The sequence below is a fragment of the Oncorhynchus mykiss genome, chromosome 12 (assembly GCF_013265735.2).
Source record: "Oncorhynchus mykiss isolate Arlee chromosome 12, USDA_OmykA_1.1, whole genome shotgun sequence".
In the NCBI taxonomy this organism is placed as follows: Eukaryota; Metazoa; Chordata; class Actinopteri; order Salmoniformes; family Salmonidae; genus Oncorhynchus; species Oncorhynchus mykiss.
In genome coordinates this window covers 44,857,170-44,880,212 of record NC_048576.1, presented here as the reverse complement: position 1 = coordinate 44,880,212, position 23,043 = coordinate 44,857,170, and the positions used below count along the sequence as shown (strand labels likewise).

Genomic DNA, 23,043 nt, shown 5'->3' with positions numbered 1-23,043 from the left:
GTAAAATAGCTTGAGATTAGCTATACAATTGCGAATTTATCTCTCTGCCCCATGGCAAAAATCCTAAGACAACATTCATTTTGGGTGATGGTCGGACCTTGCGGGTGAAAATGTGCTACGTCACTGGTCACCCCACTATGTATAGTGAAACATATTGCTTAGTCTACCTTTAAAAGTAATCTTAGACCTAGATTCAACCAGATCAAGTCTTAATGAGCGATAGCAGACTACCGCATAGCAGAGATTTTAGCGGTGTTGGAGGTGGAACTGCATTGGAGCCATCAAATCGGTGAGCAACTGCTCTTGCGACCTTTGTCACGGAGTCACACCCACCCCACTCGCATTAGAAGTTCAGAACGAGAAAGTAAAAGTGTAGGCTATATAGAAATTATTACGCTCAAATGTAAAAATCATTAAAAGAAAATTATGAGGATTTCTATCATCCTAATGGAGGTGTAGATTACATCTCACATTCCAGTGTTAGACCTTGTAAACAAGGCTGCATGGGATTTCTGTTAATGCGACTCCGTGCAGCCAATGGCAATGTCCACTTTAGGTATGATGCCACGAGCCGCTTGTGGATTTGACAGTTCTAATGCAGTTCCACCGGCAAAACAACTGCTATGCAGATGTGGGCTAAAGGAGATCTGATTGAATAGAGCCCACATTTACATTGTTGTGTGCCGTTCTGTATAGTGGATATTCAATTAGCTCAAACTGTTCTTGTTTTGTAAATGTTGGTCCATGTAATGTTGGTATCAATAAAGAAATTACAAATATTTCCTTTAATGCCTAATGTTCAGCACCCCAAAAGATTAATGAGCCTATTTCAGTATTATGCCATTTGATAAGAAAACAATCAAACCAACTTAAACGAAACAAAATGTTCAGTTCATTTCTGATCATGTTAACGCAAGAAGTCGCGTTCACCCCTCTCAATAACGCCATTGTTTAAAATGACTTCATAGTGAAATAGGCTCATACTAAATACAATGGCTCTCACTGCCAACTGAGAGTTTTCCTCTCAGCTTAATTTTGGACATTTGTTGCCGGTCTTCTAACTCTGGATTAGCAGGGCCTCTTTATTTTCTTACATGACAATTGTTAGGCACTTTGCAAATCTCACACTATGGAACACAAAAATGTCTATCACAGAATGGGAAATGAACAAAATGACAACAATGAAACGTTGAGACAATACAATTACAAATTGGCATGTTTGAAAATGGTCTTTTAACATGATATGTCATCCTGTTAAAATCCGAAGAGTAACTAAAACAACATACAGCTCTTAAATGTCTCTAAATCAGATAGAACGAAGACGATCTTACGACCAAGAGAACACTACAGGTGTCGTACGTAGATGACAAATCAGAATTGTACTGTAACTATACTGTGATTCTTTGGCAGAACATACTTTTCTTTTGTAGGTATTCCTAAGGCTTTGTACGGTGGCTTTTAGAAGCTACTTTGCCCTGTCGGACCACCGTAGCTTTGTGATGAGTTACTCATCAATATGTCGTCAGTCATAAAGGAATCTAACAGGTTCAATAGTAATTATTAGAAAAAACATTCTCTCAGCTACCAGAGCTGAAGTTGACATTATTCACATTGATTTGGCACAGCAAAGCTGAGGCAGAATCAACTATAGGGAGATGTAAGAGTTATACTATAATCTGGCCAAAAGGACTAAACATTGTATAACATTTATTTTTATCCTTGCCAGAAGGATTTTCATTTGTGTTGAAAAGACGAAACAAATGTGTTAAAAACAATGAACTCAATATGGACCATAGAAATACACATAGTCTAATTGTTCTCAGTAGGTCACTGTTATGTTGTTGCAGTGATTATACAGTATGTTGCAAGGTTCTCTGGGTGTCACCTCATTACGCCGCCTAATGCTCTAAAAGTGCTTATAAACGTAGACTACAATCAAACACATTAATTTATCTCCAGAAATAAACAGAATCATCGTGTCATATTCAAACCTGGGTTCTAATAGTATTCATTTTTCTTTGCAATACTTTGACCATTTGATTGGAGTGCCAGATTCCAGATGGGCAGAGTTTGCACTTTTGTGACTACTTCATTAGTTCCCTAAATGCCAGGAAAGCTCAATCAAGCACAGCATAAGTATTCGAAAGAAAACAAAACACGTACTAATTGAACTCCAGTCTGGTCATATACACACATCTTATCGACCACTACTCTCACACAGTAAGGAAATGGTAAAGTGTTTGTAATTCACGCAACTCAACACTGCAGTGGCTGCTGAAATGGAAAGGAACCCATGGAGGGCAAAATAAATTGAGAATATCTACAGCGGAAGGTCTCTTTTTTTCTGATATTAATGCAGTGAGTAATCCATTTCCATGGGCCTGGTTCAATAGTGGAGTCATCTCTTCCCAGCATCAGAGGGTGTCTGTCGTGTGAAGAGTTGGTTATGGTCCTTGAGGCTGTGTGAGCTTTAATCTGGGATTTACGGATTCATTTCAATGCAATGAAATCCTTTCTGCAAGTGACACAACATCAGCGCCACTTATAGCTCAGATAGGCCTCACATCATTGAACTATTTCTCATTCTCACTAAAAGTTACAGGGGTTGACAGGTTGAGCTCCGGGTTACCAGGTTGGGTCCTGGTGAGATGCCAGGTTGGGCCCAGGGGTGTTGTGAGAGTGAGGGGGAGGAATGGTTTGTTTGAACTGAGCCTCACAGAGGAGATTGGTTGGTTGGTTCTCAGTGCTCTGAAACGGTCGCCAGGTTAGGCTCCGTGGCTAGAGGGCTTCCATAAAGGCTCTCCCAGGATGTTGACACTGGAGACGGACCACACATCACTCATCTCTGTCAGGGGGATGAGGTTAGGGGTTGGCAATGGTCATTATCATTCATATGTATTAATGATTAAGTAATACATGTAATACATTGTCTTTTTCATTTCAACCCATCTCTGTTCTAAGCCTATATAGCAGGGTTCCCCAACTGGCGACCCGCAGGCGGGATTTGGCCCACGAGGGATTTTTATTTGTCCCCCTCCAAGTTTTCTGAGCAAAAATAATAATAGTATTTGATTTATTTTTATTGATGGACATAAAAGACTATAAAATCACCAGCAAATCAACCCCAAGTGATTTGAATTCCCACGGATAATAGAGCGATATAAGCTATGTGATCATATACAAATGTAAGCAAGGTTTAAAAGTATTATGTGTTATCATATATGTTTGCAAATTGACCGCAAGAAGCCCAGTCTACAAATGATTTGTAATTATGTTCCGGCCTCCTGACCATCCGCTCAAGACAAAAATCAGCCAGCGGCTGAATATAATTCATGTTCCCTGCTATATAGGGTTAGTGCCTGCGTGTGTGTGTACATGTATCTCATATGGTACCAAAGCTAGCCATGGAGCAAAGACTGGGTATCTCCTACCGACACCCTCTAACTCACCTGTCCTGAACTTGCTGTAGGTGCCGTGTTCTAGTGTGGGTTTGCTGCCCGAACAGAAAGCCAAGCCTCGTTCTCGCCACCTGTCAACCAACACAGTTACAGTCATCGCTATAAGCAGTGACACGACAGGAAGGAACACTACAGGAAGTGACATCACCGTTATATCCAAAACAGACCTACCTTCATCCGAAGCTTCAATTTCAATCACATAACCAATCTACGTTTTTTTATGTAGGCATATTAAAAGGCACCTTATGACCACCCTTGCTCTCTGTATTCTGGTGGGCTCACTCACCAGTGGAAGATGAAGATGATGAGGATGAGGATGAAGGACACCACATCGGTGAGGACCCACATCAGATTGTACTCATCTGGAGTCTGAGAGAGAAAGACAGACAACCATTGTCTCTAGGTGTATTACTTTCACCAATCCAAATCATTTTAGATCTGTGATACTTCAAGGAATGTAGGATATAGGCTGCATTTGGGCCCATTATCCCAATAATCAGTCCTTTCTCTCAAAGTGTGCACTTGTTCACTTCCCTTCATGGATATGAAAGAAAATTACCAGTATAAAATACCAGTATGATGGAAACTCCCTCTAGCTCATACCTACACCAAAATACAATGTTTTTACATTTGTGGAGAGTAGTGAACAAGTGCACACTTCTTGTGAAAAGATAGATTATTGGGATGCAGAAGTATTTGTCCCAGGTTGTTTTTCTCACCATGAGGAAAAGGGGTCTGGTGAGTTTGTAGAGGAGCTGTGGGGAATTGGTGGTGACAGACTGAGCCCCGGAGCACCAGGCCAGAGAGTAGAGCCACGGCTGGCTGATCACATACAGGTTGGTGCTGATGTTAGCTGCCGCATACTCACTGGGGGAGGCATCACACACAGACAGATAATGAACAAACACATAGCCAGTTAACGCACAGACATACACACACAAACACAGACACACCTGATCATCTCTGTTGACATGGAGCTGTAGTGCAGGTTGAGTTGGACGATGTGGTTCTGCTGCAGCTCCTCCACTGGACTCCAGGACCCAGAGGTCTGCTGGAGGTCAGGGTCCATCTTCTGGACCAGGCTCCGCAGGTCCGGGGGCAGCCACAGCACCTGACACACACACACACAGAGGTCTTTACGGATCCACCTGTACCCGAACACCTGAGACCCGATCCGAGACCCGAGCGGGATCAGATCTAGAATTAGAAAACATTTCACGGGTCTGGGTCAAATCTCCTGTGATTGTCCCAGGTCTCGAGTAGGTGTAGTTTTAACCGACTATCCCGGAAGGACCCATATAGATCAGAACGTGACTGCTGCAGTAGAGAGAGAGAAATTGTATAATTTATGCAACTGCTCTTTGCTTTTCACGAGAGTGCCGCTTGTAGCTTGTTGTTGGCCAATCATAAGTCATCAAAGAGGCAATAGGCTACAGTCATAGAGCCTCCGTGTGGGGCAAAAGTTATATAAAAGTCTATACGGAATGGTTCTAGTTGTCCTCGAGTTTGTTTGGACCGGGTCTCTATATTGTCAACATTTATTTATGCATATCGGGTCCAGATGGGAAAGCCCCAGGTCCATTTTGGAACGGGTCCAACTTTTTGGACCATGAAGGCCCCTAACACAGACACAAAGTGAATAAGTTTCCCCTAGGTGCAGATCTAGGATCAGCTTCCCATCCCCCAATCCTAACCTTAACCATTAGTGAGGAAAATGCAAAACTGACCCAAGATCAGCACCTAGGGGAAACTTCACCCTACTTCTCTTTATAACATCGTCCCACAGTGCCCTCACCTGGTGTGAGTGGATGGAGGACTCGTTCTGGATGACCTCGAGGGTGCGTGTGATCCAGGTGTCCCTGTAGGGGTGGCCCCGAGGGGGGCGGTAGAGGTCAAAGATCACCTGTTTGCCCCTCTGGGCTGCCAGTTCCAGGAAGTCCCTGAGGGTGCACACAGACTGGTTCTGTGCCTGCGCCCGGTCCTCGGGGCCCAGAGACCAGGCCGTGCCAAACGGGTCGCGCTGCAGAACCACCAGGGGGAGAGAGACAGTCTGTATACGGAATGCTTTGGCATCATGGCAAATCATATTTCATGGCGCAATGCAGGAGACAATGTAATATCACATTGTATTCCATAAAGTCTTTGGTTGTCCAATTGGAGTTGAGCAATCAATAACCTCCCGACCCCCATCAATAGTACTTTGGTGTAGTGACAAAATGTCTACCTTCACTATCCATCATCTTATTATATTGTCATAACTACTTCCATTGGTATCCCATCATACCATGTCCATGAAGCAAAATGATCATGATTTTTATTAAAAAGCAGTTCAAGACTAGGCTTATTTTACGTGACCCTGAGTCTTCCTGAGGTACTACCACAGCGGCGGTTGGTGACTCACATAGAGGAACCAGTCCCCGGCGTTGAGGGTCTCCAGCTCTCCCCAGGTGAACATGGCCGCAGGGGCATCCGTCCGGTTGGGGAACACATTCTGCACGTTGGTAGTCCTCCTCAGGGTGCGGTCGTGCATCAGGAAGGGCACCCCGTCGTAGCTATGACAACGAGAGGAGGACATGGCAGTTACTGAGTTGATGGTTATGGAGTTGACCATTGCAGAGTTGACAGTTACAGAGTTGACTGAAGTGCATCACGATAACTCCGTCAAAGACACCCAGGTACTTTATCAATCTATCTATAATTTATTCAGGTATGTCAGTCTCCTTCAATAAATGTTTTACTCCAATAAAAATGCCCAGGAAAAACATGGGAAAGAACCTGATGGCAATGGCTTGTTGATGATATGAGCTCACCAGCTACAAGTATGTTGAGTTAACCTTGCATAGCAAGCTTGTTTCATAATACCCACGACTGGTGAGATAGACGAATGTTGGGACATGCTTCGGTACACAAGATGGACAGGGTGTGAGGAGGGTTGACAACCACCACTGACCTGAGGGTGACGTCAGTCTCCAGACCTTCCCCACCAGCCTCCACTGCCTTCTCAAAGGACATGAGAGTGTTCTCTGGAGCAAGCTGAGATTTAATACACATAAACATGATTCTAACATAGTTATCCCAAACAGAGGCGCTACCAGCACAGATGATAAATAGCAGGCATAAACATCAGTTCAGCAAACTAGTGACCCGGTCACTCCCTGATATGGTCATAGCCACATTCAACATGGCCGCTTGTTAGCATGTTAGCCTTTGTAGTTTTAACGCTGATGCTAACTTGCCCTTACTGTCCATACTACTGTGTGTTATTATCTATAGCCTTAGGCCTACTAGCCCGTGGCCTGCTAACCTAGCATGCTAGCTCCCCCGTACATGTTGTATACTATGCTAGTCACAAATATCATCCTGTTGTATATTGCCTATGCTATTCTAGCCCTCACTACAGTATGCTACCATTTGTGCTATGTAGCCTGTTCGCCTGCATTACTGCTTTGTAGCATGTTAGCTTACTAACCCCTGTGTATTACTGTATATTTATTACCAGCCAATAATATTACCTTGCTACGCTACTACAACCATTACTATTGTGTGCTAACCCATTGCTATGCCATTGCTGATTTGTATATATTGCATCACTGCTATTACTATTGTATAGCCAACACTCTGTTGTAATGTATATTCGCTGTTCCTTCTGTCATACAGAAAACCACTATACACTATCATTACAGCTAGTCTCCTCTTCTTGCTTGCTGTGTGACTGTCCGTTCGGTGTGGCATTAAAGTGTGAGTTGTATCCCTGTCTCCGGCTAGGCATTATCAGTCCTCTTACCGGGACTCTGGGACAATTGCACCTATAATCGAAACCCGACACCTCTATTCAACTACTACTACCAATACAATGTCACTGCTATGTTGTTCGATGTTATGTAACTTGTATAAAAAGTCGTTTCCAGTCAGTTTTGAAAATAGTTGATAAGAATGGGTTGGCATTAATGTTATTGCTGACAAGGCCTACCCACCATGGGTGCCCCTCTGTGCCCGATGAGGGCTGGAGCGGGGCCCAGAGCACCCTCTTTTTTGAGGCAGGGTGAGTACATGCCCAGGGGCACTAAGTAGAGGGCACACAGAACCGCCAGGTACAGCCCCATGATGAGCGTCCGCCATACTGGAACACACACACACACACACACACACACACACACACACACACACACACACACACACACACTATTATGGGATACAGATATCCATTTCTGGTTGATTCATTTCCTTAAGACCAAAGAAATTACACCAGACTACACATTTTGTAAAACAAATCATTCAAATCTGGAAGGAGCTATAGGTACCATTTCATTGATTCCATTCGAGCCATTACAATGAGCCTGTCCTCCTATAGCTCCTCCCAGCCTCCTCTGATTGAGATAGAAAACCTCCCTGAAGTTTCCGTCCTTGCCCTAGGTATGATGTCAGTATTTGCCTAATTCTACTCTGTAATTTGCATATTATTTATACAGCTGCTCAAACATGCCCCACCTACTCAGACTCACCTTTCTTATTGATGCGGAAGAAATGTAAGGCTATTGGCCAAGATAGCAGTGTCAGCAACAAGACTCCTCCCACATGCAAATATGGCGCCGTCACCTATTCAAAACATAAACAAATTGCAGAAGGTGGGGGAAAGACAGAGAATAAAGAGATAGTGATGACTATATAGATGAAAGAAGGGAGGCCCCACCTGGAAAGAGAGGAGGAGAGTGGTCCACTCTTTGCTCCATAGGTCAGACAGAACTGCTGTGGCCACAATGGAGAAGGCTAGAGTCACCAGGATGCCAATCTGGCAACACACCCAGAGTTAGAATAACATACAACCATTAGCACCATACCATACTCACACTACCGAACACTTCATTCACCTAACTTTGAACTGAGCTGAGCACAATTAATGTTCACTTCATTTTTCAGGATCTATCCATAAATGTGCAGCATTCAGCATTTATTTGAACTTTTCTTCTACAAGGCAGTCAGCAATTTCTTCTAGGTAAAATCATTAATTTAATCTTGTCACAGAAGAATGGATGGGATGATTATACAACTTATGGGCCATAAGGACAAAGTGATGGATAGGACACATGAGGTAGAGAAGTAGGCAGGAAGTTCAAAGGAGTGAGGACGTTACCTTGTGGCCCCAGTGTAGGTACAGCTTCTGTCCCTCTGACAGCAGACACACAGCCAACAGCTACAACTCAAACCACACACACCTCATATCAGATGCCAACCACCCCTCAAACATAAAACCACATAAATACACCCCTCAAACAAAAAAACACACAAATACACCCCTCAAACAAAAAAAACACACCCCTCAAACAAAAAAACACACCCCTCAAACAAAAAAACACACCCCTCAAACAAAAAAACACACAAATACACCCCTCAAATAAAAAAACACACCCCTCAAACAAAAAAAACACACAAACACACCCCTCAAACAAAAAAACACACCCCTCAAACAAAAAAACACACCCCTCAAACAAAAAAAACACACCCCTCAAACAAAAAAACACACAAATACACCCCTCAAATAAAAAAAACCCCACACAAATATACCCCTCAAACATAAAAACACACAAATACACCCCTCACCAGCAGCAGAGTGACGTAGCTGAAAAAAGCGGCAGCAATGACCAGCAACACCACAGACCAGGGGAACCAGAATCCTAGGTTCCCAAAGTTAAACCTGGAAAGGTGAGAAAAGGGGAAGAAAGCAAGAGCGAGAGGGGGAGAAAGAGGATGACAAGAGTTGAGAGAGAAAATGTGTGTGTGTGTGTGTGTGTGTGTGTGTGTGTGTGTGTGTGTGACATGTGAGTGCGAGAGCAGGAGCCACACAGAAAGAAAGCAGAGAGTGCAGCAGTTAGAGAGCGAACAGTCAGCACCAGAGACACCAGTCGTGACTATACAGTATGGTAATGTTGTTAGTGTGTGTGTGTATAATGTCTGTGTGTGTGCCCTTGAGTATTTATATATTTGCGTGCTTGTTAATAAAGATACTTAGATGTGTGTACACATTACGAATACATTCTAGCACACCTACCAGTCAAAATCATTGTAGTCATTCTGAGCTTCACTCCAGAAGTAGAGGAAGACCAGCGTGAGACAGAAAGTCATGATGAGGAGAGCAAAGCTGACACACTCCAACTGCAGGATAGAGAAACACAATAAGTCCCACAGACTTCATATCAAATTCATAACCCATATATACTGTTGGCATGAAAATGTACAATACCAAGAAATTAACAGAGATTGGGATTGGACCGACAACATTTTGGTTGCAAGGCAGCGATTTAGGACAGAGCCAAAACCTCCTCCACACTGATCACTTCTCTTTGTATGTTTGACCCCAACACGAGGTAAACAACTCAAGTCTGGGCTACCATTATTCAATGATTAGAATGTCACACAGCAAGTTGTTGTTTTGCAGCATTGAATAATCTTACAAAATCTTGCCAGTCTTTCACGGGGCTGGGAAATTCAAAACGTGTGAATGTGCATTGGAAGGTATTCAGACCCCTTCAGATTTTTAAAAATGTAATCCATTTTAGAATAAGGATATAACGTAACAAAATGTGGAAGAAGGGAAGGGTTCTGAATACTTTCCGCACTCACTGCATGTATTTATACCCTAGAATGCTTTCCATACAGTTTACAGCGTGGTGTGCCCTTTGAACTCTGAGGAGAGGGAGGAATGTGAGGAAAAAGCTCCCCATTGGCTTAACAATGATTGTAAAACCATGACAGTACAAATGATGTAAGCAATGCTAGAGAGAGATATCGATAGGGAGATAAAGAAAGAGAGTGTGTGTTTGACTCACGTTGTGAGGCTGGGTGTGTGTGAGAGAGAGTACATTGTTATAATGTGTGTGTGTGAGTATAGTCTCTGCACTGTCAAGGTTATTTAACCATCCTGTAAAACCACAGTCCCTGACTTCTCTAACCTTGCTGCAGCAGCAGTCTCCCGGTGTGGCGCGGGTCCTCTGGTAGCGTCTCCATTGACAGCCGTAGAGGCCGGCCAGGCACGAGACATAGGGCTGGTGCTCGTAGCGCTGTAGCAGCCGCCGGCGCACCACACGCAGCTTCCCCAGCTTGAGCTTGGACAGGGTGGTCGGAGAGGGGCCCATGGCTCACACACACAGCGCCATCACACACCAGAGAGAGAGAGGAGGAGGAAGAGGTAGAAGAAGTGGATGGGTGAGAGGAGCGTAAGGAGCTTGGAATGGGAAGGGAGAGAGTAAATGGAGAAATAGTGTTAATATTGTAGTGGCCTTAACCCAAGCCCACATAGAGATTTTGTCGAAGGGTTAGGATTTCACAAGGTCCTGGGTTCAAGTCCCGGTTAGAACAATCGCATAACTTCATCACAAAGGTAAAGATAGTGGAGAAGGACAATAGGTAAAAGGAAGTCAAGTCTAACCTTAACCCTGGCCCCCAAACATTACACAACTGCTCTAGGCCTAGATAATGAATTATAAAAACTAACTAGATTTAGTAAATGTAAGGCTCCATTTCACTTCCATGTATTCAGAGTCTTTCTTATTATATCCATTAGTAATAGGGGCTAAGACACTACAGCGACAGTCTCTGAATATGGGATTTCTCTATTAGGGATTCCCTACTCGCTAACTTCTATCTTGATTGGTGGGCTAGTGGGCTTCTACAGGAAAGTATTCAGGCCCCTTGATTTTTCCACATTTTGTTACGTTACAGCCTTATTCTAAAAATGATTAAACTATTTTTTTTGCTCTCCTCATCAATCTACACACAATACCCCATAATGACAATGCAAAAACAGGTTTAGATTTTTTGCACATTTATTACAAATAAAAAAACAAATCACATTTACATAAGTATTCAGACCCCTTACTCAGTACTTTGTTGAAGCACCTTTGGCAGTGATTACAGCCTTGAGTCTTCTTGGGTATAACGCTACAAGCTTAGCACACCTGTATTTGGGGAGTTTCTCCCATTCTTCTCTGCAGATCCTCTCATGCTCTGTCAGGTTGGATGAGGAGCGTCGCTGCACAGCTATTTTCAGGTCTCTCCAGAGATATTCGATCGGGTTCAAGTCCGGGCTCTGGCTGGGCCACTCAAAGACATACAGAGACTTGTCCCGAAGCCCCACCTACATTGTCTTGGCTGTGTGCTTAGGGTTGTTGTCCTGTTGCAGTGTGAACCTTCACCCCAGTCTGAGGTCTTGAGCTCTTTTCATCAAGGACCTTTCTGTACTTTGCTCCGTTCATCTTTCCCTCAATCCTGAATAGTCTTCCAGTCCCTGCCGCTGAAAAACATCCTGACAGCATGATGCTGCCACCACCATACTTCACTGCAGGGATGGTGCCAGGTTTTCTCCAGACGTGGCGCTTGGCATTCAGGCCAAAGTGTTCAATCTTGGTTTCATCAGACCAGAGAATCTTGTTTCTCATGGTCTGAGAGTCTTTTAGGTGCCTTTTGGCAAACTCCAAGAATGCTGTCATGTGCCTTTTACTGAGGAGTGGCTTCCTTCTGGCCACTACCATAAAGGCCTGATTGGTGGAGTGCTGCAGAGATGGTGGTCCTTCTGGAAGGTTCTCCCATCTCCATAGAGGAACTCTGCAGCTCTACCAGAGTGACCATCAGGTCCTTGGTCACCTCCCTGAATGAGGCCCTTCTCTTCCGATTTTTCAGTTTGGCCAGGCAGCCAGCTCTAGGAAGAGTCTTGGTGGTTCCCAACTTCTTCCATTTAAGAATGATGAAGGCGACTGTATTGGGGACATTGGGGATATTCAATGCTGTAGAAACTTTTTGGAACCTTTCCCCAGATCTGTGCCTTGACACAATCATTCAACCTCATGGCTGGTTTTTGCTCTGACTGTGGGACCTTACATAGACAGGTGTGTGCTGTTTCAAATCATGTCCATTCAATTGAAGTTACCACAGGTGGACTCCAATCCATTTGTAGAAACATCGCAAGGATTATCAATGGAAACATGATGCACCTGAGCTCAATTTCGAGTCTCATACCAAACGGTCTGAATACTTGTGTAAATAAGGTATTTCTGTTTTTTATTTTTAGTACATTTTCAAAAATGTCTAAAAACCTGTTTTCACTTTGTCATTAATGGGGTATTGTGTGTCGATTCATGGGGAAAATTATATTATTTAATCCATTTTAGAATAAGGCTGTAATGTAACAAAATGTGGATAAAGTCAAGAGGTCTGAATACTTTCTCGAATGCACTGTATGCCTAGCCTACATAAGGTGATCATTATCTGACAACCAAAGACATTATACACTACGATGAAAATTACTGAACATTTTCTATGCTCTTTGCCTGTAGGCTGCAGCCGCCTTGATGTACAGTGCCTTCAGAAAGTATTCATACCCCTAGACTTATTCCACATTTTGTTGTGGTACAGCCTGAATGCAAAATGGATAAAATAGATTTTTTAAATGTTTAAATCTATTGAAAATTAAATACAGGAATATCTAATTCACATAACTACTCACACCCCTGAGCCAATACTTTGAAGAAGCACCATTGTCAGGGATTACAACAGTGAGTCTTTCCAGGCAAGTCTCCAAGAGCTCTCCACATCTGAATTTTGGAACATTTACCAACTATTCTATGAAAAATTATTCAAGCTCGGGGCTCCAAGTAGTGCACGGTCTTAGGCATTGCATTGCTTGAGGCATCACGACAGTTCGATCCCAGGCTGTGTCACAGCTGGCCGCGACCAGGAGATGCATGACGCGGGGCACAATTGGCCCAGCGTTGTCCGGGATAGGGGAGGGTTTGGCTAGCCGGGAGATCCTTGTCCCAGCTCTAGAGACTCTTAATGGCGGGCCGGGCGCATGCAATCTGACAACATTCGCCAACTATACAGTGTTTCCTCACACACATTGGTGCGGATGTCTTCCAGGTTAAGTAAGCAGTGCAGCTTGGCAGGGTCGTGTTTCGTAGGGGGCATGGTTCTCGACCTTCGCTTCTCCCAAGTCCATACAGGAGTTGCAGCGATGGGACAAGACTGTAACTACCAATTGGGGAGAAAATGGGGTAAAAAGTTCAATATTAAAAAAGATCTTCAAGCTCTGTCAAATTGGTTGTTGAACATTGCTAGTCAACCATTTCTGGGTCAGATTTTCAAGTAGATAAGGTAGTCATTCAAAAATAATGCTAAACACTATTATTGCACACAGTGTGACTTGTTAAGCACATTTTTACTCCTAAAGTTATTTAGGCATCCCATAACAAAGACGTTGAACAAAGACATTTCAGCTTTTCAATTTTTTATTAATTTGTAATCATTTCGAATGGGTTATTGTCTGTGGGCCAGTGACAAAAAAAATCTAAATTTAAGCTGTACGTAAGACAACATATTTTTAAAGTCAAGGGATGTGAATACTTTCTGAAGGCACCTATGTATAGCCAATGTATAGCCTGCCCTATAGCACAGATTTTACCTCAGGGAACAATAATGTTTACCTGATACAGTAAGATAGTCTACATGGACGGCTGTTCAAGTCCCTCAAAAAAGCACCTACAGTATAATACACCGAGGTAAAGTTGGTTTTATATTCACACATTTGGACATTCAACAGACATTCGCCAAACGACATTTAAAAATGTAAAAATCAATAACTAATTCACCGTTTGTCACAGAATCGTCAAACTAGATATGATTTATTCTATAAATGTCTAGAATACTTTTACAACCTTTGATTTGAGTAGAAATCCAAGTTTAACTTGATAGAAATACATCAAATCTATAAGATGCCATTTAAAGCGGAAAATCAATAACCAATTCACTGTTTGTCACAGAAATATCAAACTAGTTATGATTTATTCTATAAATGTCTAGCATAGTTTTAAAACCTTTGATTTGAGGAAAGATTCCAGTTAGAATTTTATCGAGGGCATGTAGTCCGTCCAGAGCACGGGTGGTCAAAGTTCTAACGAGTATGTTATACCTTGTTAGAAAGGGCCTGGCAGAAAATTCTGCATCTTCAGTCATATTAAATTAGATTACAGGAAAAAACTATGGGATGAAGGGGTCAGGCCTGACTAACATAGAAGACAGGTGGATGGATCAAGAGGACCAAGAGGATCAAGATAACCAAGAGGATCAATATTCCACAGTGAAGATTAGGAAAACTAAGAGTGAACCATAACACACAGTGTTGGCCAAATGTTTTGAGAATAACACAAATTAATTTACACAAAGTCTGCTGCCTCAGTTTGTATGATGGTAATTTTCATACACTCCAGAATGTTATGAAGAGTGATCAGGTGAATTGCAATTAATTGCAAAGTCCCTCTTTGCCATGCAAATGAACTGAATCCCCCCCAAACAATTCCACTGCATTTCAGCACTGCCACAAAAGGACCAGCTGACATCATGTCAGTGATTCTTTCGTTAACACAGGTGTGAGTGTTGACGAGGACAAGGCTGGAGATCACTCTGTCATGCTGATTGAGTCCGAATAACAGACTGGAAGCTTCAAAAGGAGGGAGGTGCTTGGAATCATTGTTCTTCTCTGTCAACCACGGTTACCTGTAAGGAAACACGTGCCGTCATCATTGCTTTGCACAAAAATGGCTTCACAGGAAAGGATATTGCTGCCAGTAAGATTGCACCTAAATCAACCATCAAGGAGAGCGGTTCAATTGTTGTGAAGAAGGCTTCAGGGCGCCCAAGAAAGTCCAGCAAGCGCCAGTACTGTCTCCTAAGGTTGATTCAGCTGCGGGATCGGGGCACCACCAGTACAGAGCTTGCTCAGGAATGGCAGCAGGCAGGTGTGAGTATAGCTGCACGCACAGTGAGGCAAAGACTTTTGGAGGATGGCCTGGTGTCAAGAAGGGCAGCAAAGAAGCCACTTCTCTCCAATAAAAACATCAGGGACAGACTGATATTCTGCAAAAAGGTACAGGGATTGGACTGCTGAGGACTGGGGTAAAGTCATTTTCTCTGATGAATCCCCTTTCCGATTGTTTGGGGCATCTGGAGAAAAGCTTGTCCAGAGAAGACAAGGTGAGCACTACCATCAGTCCTGTGTCATGCCAACAGTAAAGCATCCTGAGACCATTTATGTGTGGGGTTGCTTCTCAGCCAAGGGAGTTGGCTCACTCACAATTTTCCCTAAGAACACAGCCATGAATAAAGAACGGTACCAACACATCCTCCAAGAGCAACTTCTCCCAACCATCCAGGAAGAGTTTGGTGACGAACAATGCCTTTTCCAGCATGATGGAGCACCTTGTCAAAAGGCAAAAGTGATAACTAAGTAGATATATAAACATCGATATTTTGAGTCCATGGCCAGGAAACTCCCCAGACCTTAATCCCATTGAGAACTTGTGGTCAATCCTCAAGAGGTGGGTGGACAAACATAACCCCACAAATTCTGACAAACTCCAAGCATTGAATATGCAAGAATGGGCTGCCATCCGTCAGGATGTGGCCCAGAAGTTAATTGACAGCATGCCAGGGCGGATTGCAGAGGTCTTGAAAAAGAAGGGTCAACACTGCAAATATTGACTCTTTGCGTCAACTTAATATAATTGTCAATAAAAGCTTTTGACACTGATGAAATGCTTGTAATTATACTTCAGTATTCCATAGTAACATCTGACAAAAATATCTAAAGACACTGAAGCAGCAAACTTTGTGAAAATTAATATTTGTGTCATTCTCAACTTTTGGCCATGACTGTACACTACCGAAATCTCCTTGTTTTTGGAAGAAAAACACATTTTGTCCATTAAAATAACATCTAATTGATCAAAGATACAGTGTAGACATTGTTTATGTTGTAAATGACTATTGTAGCTGGAAACGGCATATTTTTTATGGAATATCTACATAGGCGTACAGAGGCCCATTATCAGAAACCATCACTCCTGTGTTCCAATTGCATGTTGTGTTAGCTAATCCAAGTTTATACTTTTTAAAGGCTAATTGATTCTTAGAAAACCCTTTTGCAATTATGTTAGCACAGCTGAAAACTGTTGTCCTGATTAAAGAAGCAATAAAAATGGCCTTCTTTAGACTAGTTGAGTATCTGGAACATCAGCATTTGTGGGTTCGATTACAGGCTCAAAATGGCCAAAAACAAAGAACTTTCTTCTGAAAATCGTCAGTCTATTCTTGTTCTGAGAAATGAAGGCTATTCCATTCGAAAAATTTCCAAGAAACTGAAGATCTCGTACAACGCTGTATAATACTCCCTTCATAGAACAACGCAAATTGGCTCTAACCAGAATAGAAAGAGGAGTGGGAGGCCCCGGTGCACAACTGAGCAAGAGGACAAGTACATTAGAGTGTCTAGTTTGGGAAACAGACGCCTCACAAGTCCTCAACTGGCAGCTTCATTAAATAGTACCGGCAAAACACCAGTCTCAAAGTCAACAGTGGAGACAACTCTGGGATGCTGGCCTTCTAGGCAGAGTTGCAAAGAAAACGCCAATGTCTGTGTTCTTTTGCTATCTTAATCTTTTATTTTTATTGGCCAGTCTGAGACATGGCTTTTCCTTTGCAACTCTGCTGAGAAGTCTAGTATTTATTCTCTAACATCTGCAAGCAGTGTCTGAACATTAGAAAGGATGGCATTGTCTCCCTCAATTCGTGCAATGGCACTGCTATAGGTTTCAGTAGTTTCAGGCTGCTTACCACTCTCTCCCAAAATACATCATCCAGGAGGATGCTCTTGATGGGGCTGTCCATATCAGCAGACTGTGATATGGCCATTTCTTGGAGAGATTCCTTCCCCTCCTGGAGACCCCAACGGGTGTTGCTGGGCAGCTTCAATATAGTGCTCTTATTCTTCTCACTTTGCTTGGTGAGGTAGATTGCTGGTACACTCAGTTTTTCACAATTCCTGACATTTAATCCTAGTAAAAATGTCAAGTCTTAGGTCAGTTAGGCTCACCACTTAATTTTCAGAATGTGACATTTCAGAGTCATAGTAGAGAATGATTTATTTCAGCTTTTATTTCTGTCATTCCATTCCCAGTTGGTCAGTAGTTTACATACACTCAATTAGTATTTGGTAGCATTGCCTTTAAATTGTTTAACTTGGGTCAAACGTTTTGGGTAGCCTTCCACAAGCTTCCCACAATAATTTGGGTGAATTTTGGCCCATTCGTACTGACAGAGCTGGTGTAACTGAGTCAGGTTTGTAGGCCTCCTTGCTCGCACACGCTTTTTCAGTTCTGCCCACACATTTTCTACAGGATTTAGGTTAAGGCTTTGTGATGGCCACTCCAATAACTTGACTTTTCTGTCCTTAAGCCATTTTTCCACAACTTTGGAAGTATGCTTGGGGTAACTGTCCATTTGGAAGACCCATTTGCGACCAAGCTTTAACTTCCTGACTGATGTCTTGAGATGTTGCTTCAATATATCCACATCATTTTCCTTCTCATGATGCCATCTATTTTGTGAAGTGCACCAGTCCCTGCTGCAGCAAAGCACCCCCACAACATGATGCTGCCACCCCCGGGCTTCATCGTTGGGATAGTGTTCTACGGCTTGCAAGCCTCCCACTTTTCCCTCCAAACATAACGATGGTCATTATGGCCAAACAGTTCTATTTTTGCTTCATCAGAGCAGAGGACATTTCTCCAAAAAGTACGATATTTGTCCCCATGTGTAGTTGCAAACCATAGCCTGGCTTTTTAATGGGGGTTTGGAGCACTGGATTCTTTGCTGAGCAAAGAAGCTTCTTTGTCGATATAGGACTTGTTTTACTGTGGATATAAATACTTTTGTACTTGTTTCCTCCAGCATCTTCACAAGGTCCTTTGCTGTTGTTCTGGGATTGATTTGCTCTTTTCGCATCAAAGTACATTCATCTCTAGGAGACAGAACACGTCTCCTTCCTGAGCGGTATGACGGCTGTGTGGTCCCATGGTGTTTATACTTGCGTACTATTGTTTGTACAGATGAACGTGGTACCTTCAGGTGTTTGGAAATTGCTCCCAAGGATGAACCAGACTTGTGGATGTCTACCATTTTTTTCTGAGGTCTTGGTTGATTTCTTTTTATTTTCCCATGATGCCAAGCAAAGAGGCACTGAGTTTGAAGGTAGGCCTTGAAATACATCCACAGGTACACCTCCAATTGACACAAATGATGTCAATTAGCCTATCAGAAGCTTCTAAAACCATGACATAATTGTCTGGAATTTTCCAAGCTGTTTAAAGACACAGTCAACTTAATGTATGTTAACTTCTGACCCACTGGAATTGTGATAGAAGTTAAATAATCTGTCTGTAAATAACTGTTGGAAAAATTACTTTTGACATGCACAAAGTAGATATCCTAACCGACTATAGTTTGTTAACAAGAATTTAGTGGAGTGGTTGAAAAACGAGTTTTAATGACTCCAACCTAAGTCTATGTAAACTTCTGACTTTAACTGTAGTTATTCGTGCCGCAAGGCAATCAAACAAGCAAAATACCGGTACAGGGACAAGGTGGAGTCGCAATTCAACGACTCAGACACGAGACGTATGTGGCAGGGTCTACAGAAAATCACGTACTAAGCCCCCCCTCTCCTTCTCAGTGGCTGACGTGAGTAAAACATTTAAACTTGTTAACCCTAGCAGGGCTGCTGTCCCAAACAGCATCCCTAGCCGTGCCCTCAGAGCTTGAGCAGACCAGCTGGCTGGTGTGTTTACAGACATATTTAATCGCTCCCTATCTCAGTCTGTTGTCCCCACATGCTTCAAGATGGCTACCATTGTTCCTGTACCCAAGAAGGCAAAGATAACTGAACTAAATGACTACCGCCCCATAGCACTCACTTCTGTCATCATGAAGTGCTTTGAGAGGCTAGTCAAAGGATCATATCACCACCACCTTACCGGCCACCCTAGAACCACTTCAGTTTGCATATCGCCCCAACAGGTCCACAAATTATGCAAATGCCATCACACTTCACACTGCCTTATCCCATCTGGACAAAAATAATACCTATGTAAGAATGCTGTTCATTGACTACAGCTCAGCATTCAACCCCATAGTACCCACCAGGCTCATCATCAAGCTGGAGTCCCTGGGTCTCAACCCTTTCCTGTGCAACTGGGTCCTGGACTTTCTGATGGGCCGTCCCCAGGTGGTGAAGGTAGGAAACAACATCTCCACTTCGCTGACCCTCAACACTGGGGCCCCACAAGGGTGTGTGCTCAGCCCTCTCGTGTACTCCCTGTTCACTCACGACTGCGTGGCCATGCACGCCTCTAACTCAATCATGAAGTTTGCAGATGACACAACAGTAGTGGGCTTGATCACCAACAACAACGAGACAGCCAACAGGGAGAAGGTGAGGGCACTCGGAGTGTGGTGTCAGGAAAACAACCTTTCACTCAACATCAATAAAACAAAGGAGGTGGACTTCAGGAAACAGCAGAGGGAGCACCTCCCTATTCACATCAAAGGGACAGTAGTGGAGAAGGTGGAAAGTTTTAAGTTCCTGGGCATACGCATCACAGACAAACTGAAGTGGTCCACCCACACAGACAGTGTGGCGAAGAAGGCGCAACAGCGCCTCTTCAACCTCAGGAGGCTGAAGGAATTTGGCCTGTCACCCAAAACCCTGACACACTTTTACAGATGCACAATGGAGAGCATCCTGTCGGGCTGTATCACAGCCTGGTATGGCAACTGCACCGCCCTCAACCGCAAGGCTCTTCAGGGGGTGGTGCTGTCTGCACAACTTATCACCGGGGGCAAACTACATGCCCTCCATGAAACCTATAGCACCCGATGTCACAGGAAGGCCAAAAAATATAATCAAGGACAACAACCACCCGAGCCACTGCCTGTTCACACTGCTACCATCCAGAAGGCGAGGTCAGTACAGGTGCATCAATGCTGGGACCGAGAGACTGAAAAACAGCTTCTATCTCAAGGCCATCAGAATGTTAAATAGCAATCACTAACTCAGTGAACCTGGTTCCTACACTGAGACCCAATCACTGGACACTTTAATAAATGGATCACTTTAATAATGTTACATATCTTACATTACTCATATCACATGTATATACTGCATTGAGACCCAATCACTGGACACTTTAATAAATTAATCCCTAGTCACGTTAAACAATGTCACTTTAAATAATGCTACTTTAATAATGTTTACATATCTTACATTACTCATATCACATGTATATACTGTAATTTATACCATCTACTGCACCCTGCCTATGCCGTTTGGCCATCGCTCATCAGAATACTTATATGTACATATTCTCATTCACCCCTTTAGATGTGTGTGTATTAGGTAGTTGTTGGGGAATTGTTAGATATTACTGCACTGTTGGAACTAGAAGCACATGCATTTCGCTACACTCGCATTAACATCTGCTAACCATGTGTTTGTGACCAATAAAATTTGATTTGATTTGTTGCACTAAAAATGCAAACATTGATTTAAAATACAATTTAAAATTGTAAACATTGTATAAATTTATGTAAACATTGTCTAACTTCATATAGAACAAATTGCACTTGAAAGTGACATTTCTTTAAAGATATTGCAAATAAATTAATATTTTCACTTTTTTTCTGAGACAATCACTGAATTAGATTTCTTCATCTTTAAAAGCAATATGAGATTTTATGTTTGTCTATCAAATCAAAACTGGAATTTCTACTCAAAGCAAAGGTTTTAAAAGTATACTAGACATTTATAGAATAAATCATACCTAGTTTGATGATTCTGTCATAATCAGTGAAAACGTTATTGATTTGTATAGCTTTAAATGGCATTTTATAATGTTATGCATTTCTATAAAATCAAAACTGGAATTTTTCCTCAAAACAAATGTTGTAAAAGTATGCTACCCATTTATAAAATAAATAATACCCTAGTTTGATATTTATGTGATAAACGGTTAATTATGTATTGATTTATACCGCTTTAAATGCATTTGATTGATATGTATGCATTTCAGAATACATGCAATGTATGCATTTCTATCAAGTCAGAGCTGGAACTTCTACTCAAAACAAACTGTGAATTAGTTATTGACTTTTACATTTTTTTATTGATTTTGGCGAATGTCTTGAATGTCTCCTGAATGTCCGAATGTGTGAATATAAAACCAATTTTACCTCGGTCTATAACACGCCAAGACTTGCAGAAAATCGGAAATCCTCTAACATATTGACGAATTGCACATTGTCTGTTCAAGGAACGAGCCAGAGATAACAGCGTGTATCCTATGTAACTGAAGTTCGTATGTTATGAAAGTCCATAGGTTATATTCAGTTCTCATAAAAGACACATGCATGCAGATATTATTCCCTATCTAAATCCTTTATCTGACACTGTATACGTTTAAATAGCCTACCCCAGCAAAGGGTTCCGTTTGATTTCCCCCAAATCCTTGGCTTGATTTTCACTCCCGGGGAAGCCGCAGTGCGCAGTTCCTCTTCGCGGTTAACGAACGCACACGACGAACACTTAGGATACCCTGTTTTGTCTAATAGTAATCGACTGCCAACTGTTGCCAATGGAGATATTATTTCGTGTACAGTCGAAGGCAATTCCTTTCTTCTGGACCTTCACGCTCACTGTCCTTCGATGTTGAATAATAATGGATACAATGACGGGTGTTGGATACAATATTGCAATTTCCCGACTCTGTACTCTTATCTCTTGACAGTGTGTCGAGTATTAGACTCTTAATTACGGACAATAATGCGAGTCTCAATATTAATTGACTATATTTCTTATGAAAAAAAACGTAGTGTGTGAGTGCGTTCAGGCTGTATTGGGGTGGCAGGGGTTATGGAATGAAATTGTAATCGAGCTTTTCAGTCTTGTCTTACATAAGGGTTACAGCTGCAAAGTTACAGCTTTACTCTATGGCATAATCAACTTTCAAAATAAGGGTCCCTAGGGAGTATTACAAACTCTGCAACATTAGGGAAAAGGTGGACACACACCACACCAAAAGCAGGTTTCAGTGCATCTTTTTGTTTATTGGCACTATCAATTCAGAACAATAGACTAGTTTACAAAATAAATTAAACCATGAAATTGTAGCCATTTCTGCTAATGACAGTATAGCCCGCATTGCAGGTCTCCACCATAGGCAGACTACACTGCTCAAACGGAGTGGATAATGTAACAAACCTTGCCTAACCTGTTACAATCCCCCCTAAAAAGGGTTAACCCAGGGTTTCCTCGGGACCCCAAGGGGTGCACGTTTTGGTTTTTGCCCTAGCACTACACAGCTCATTCAAGTAATCAACTAATCATCTAGCTTCGATAATTTGAATCAAAGCTGGCCTACCTAGGCAAGGTTCGTTACACTACAATAGGCCAAGCATGTCTACTGAAACATAATAACATTATTACACCTAATATTTAGGGCTGGATCTAATCTGTATTGCTGAAGTTTAGCGTTAAAGGGTGATTGAAATGTAAAGGCAATGTTGCAGTGTTAGTTGAGACTGCCTTCATGGGAAATGCTAAATATTTCAGCTCAGAAATCAGAAATTACCTTTACATTTCGATCTGTAGATGTGACGCTTGGAATTCGGGCCAAAGAGTTCAATCTTGGTTTCATCAGACCAGAGAATC

The 23,043-nt window shown here is 42.4% G+C and overlaps 1 protein-coding gene across 1 annotated transcript; it reads right to left on the bottom strand.

Moving 5' to 3' along the window:
- Positions 1-767: 767 nt before the first annotated feature.
- Positions 768-22,275, bottom strand: LOC110537666 (glycerophosphodiester phosphodiesterase domain-containing protein 5). Its single transcript, XM_021623879.2, has 16 exons — positions 21,806-22,275; positions 10,406-10,677; positions 9,505-9,608; positions 9,057-9,150; positions 8,590-8,649; positions 8,149-8,247; positions 7,961-8,054; positions 7,433-7,578; positions 6,409-6,491; positions 5,860-6,010; positions 5,254-5,478; positions 4,412-4,569; positions 4,178-4,325; positions 3,745-3,827; positions 3,450-3,529; positions 768-2,845 (listed from the first exon to the last, which is right to left on the bottom strand). The coding sequence occupies exons 2-16, from the start codon at positions 10,586-10,588 to the stop codon at positions 2,766-2,768; spliced, it is 1,788 nt and encodes a 595-aa protein (XP_021479554.2). The 5' UTR covers positions 10,589-10,677; positions 21,806-22,275; the 3' UTR covers positions 768-2,765.
- Positions 22,276-23,043: the final 768 nt, after the last annotated feature.

What these genes read in the sequence shown, in the direction of transcription:
- LOC110537666 (XM_021623879.2), bottom strand. Translation starts at nt 10,588, where the DNA reads ATGGGCCCCTCTCCGACCACCCTGTCCAAGCTCAAGCTGGGGAAGCTG. An exon ending in CCGGGGACTGGTTCCTCTAT is followed by an intron (nt 5,479 to 5,859) that starts GTGAGTCACCAA and finishes GTGGTTCTGCAG; the next exon opens with CGCGACCCGTTTGGCACGGC. An exon ending in ATCATCTTCATCTTCCACTG is followed by an intron (nt 3,530 to 3,744) that starts GTGAGTGAGCCC and finishes GTTGGTTGACAG; the next exon opens with GTGGCGAGAACGAGGCTTGG.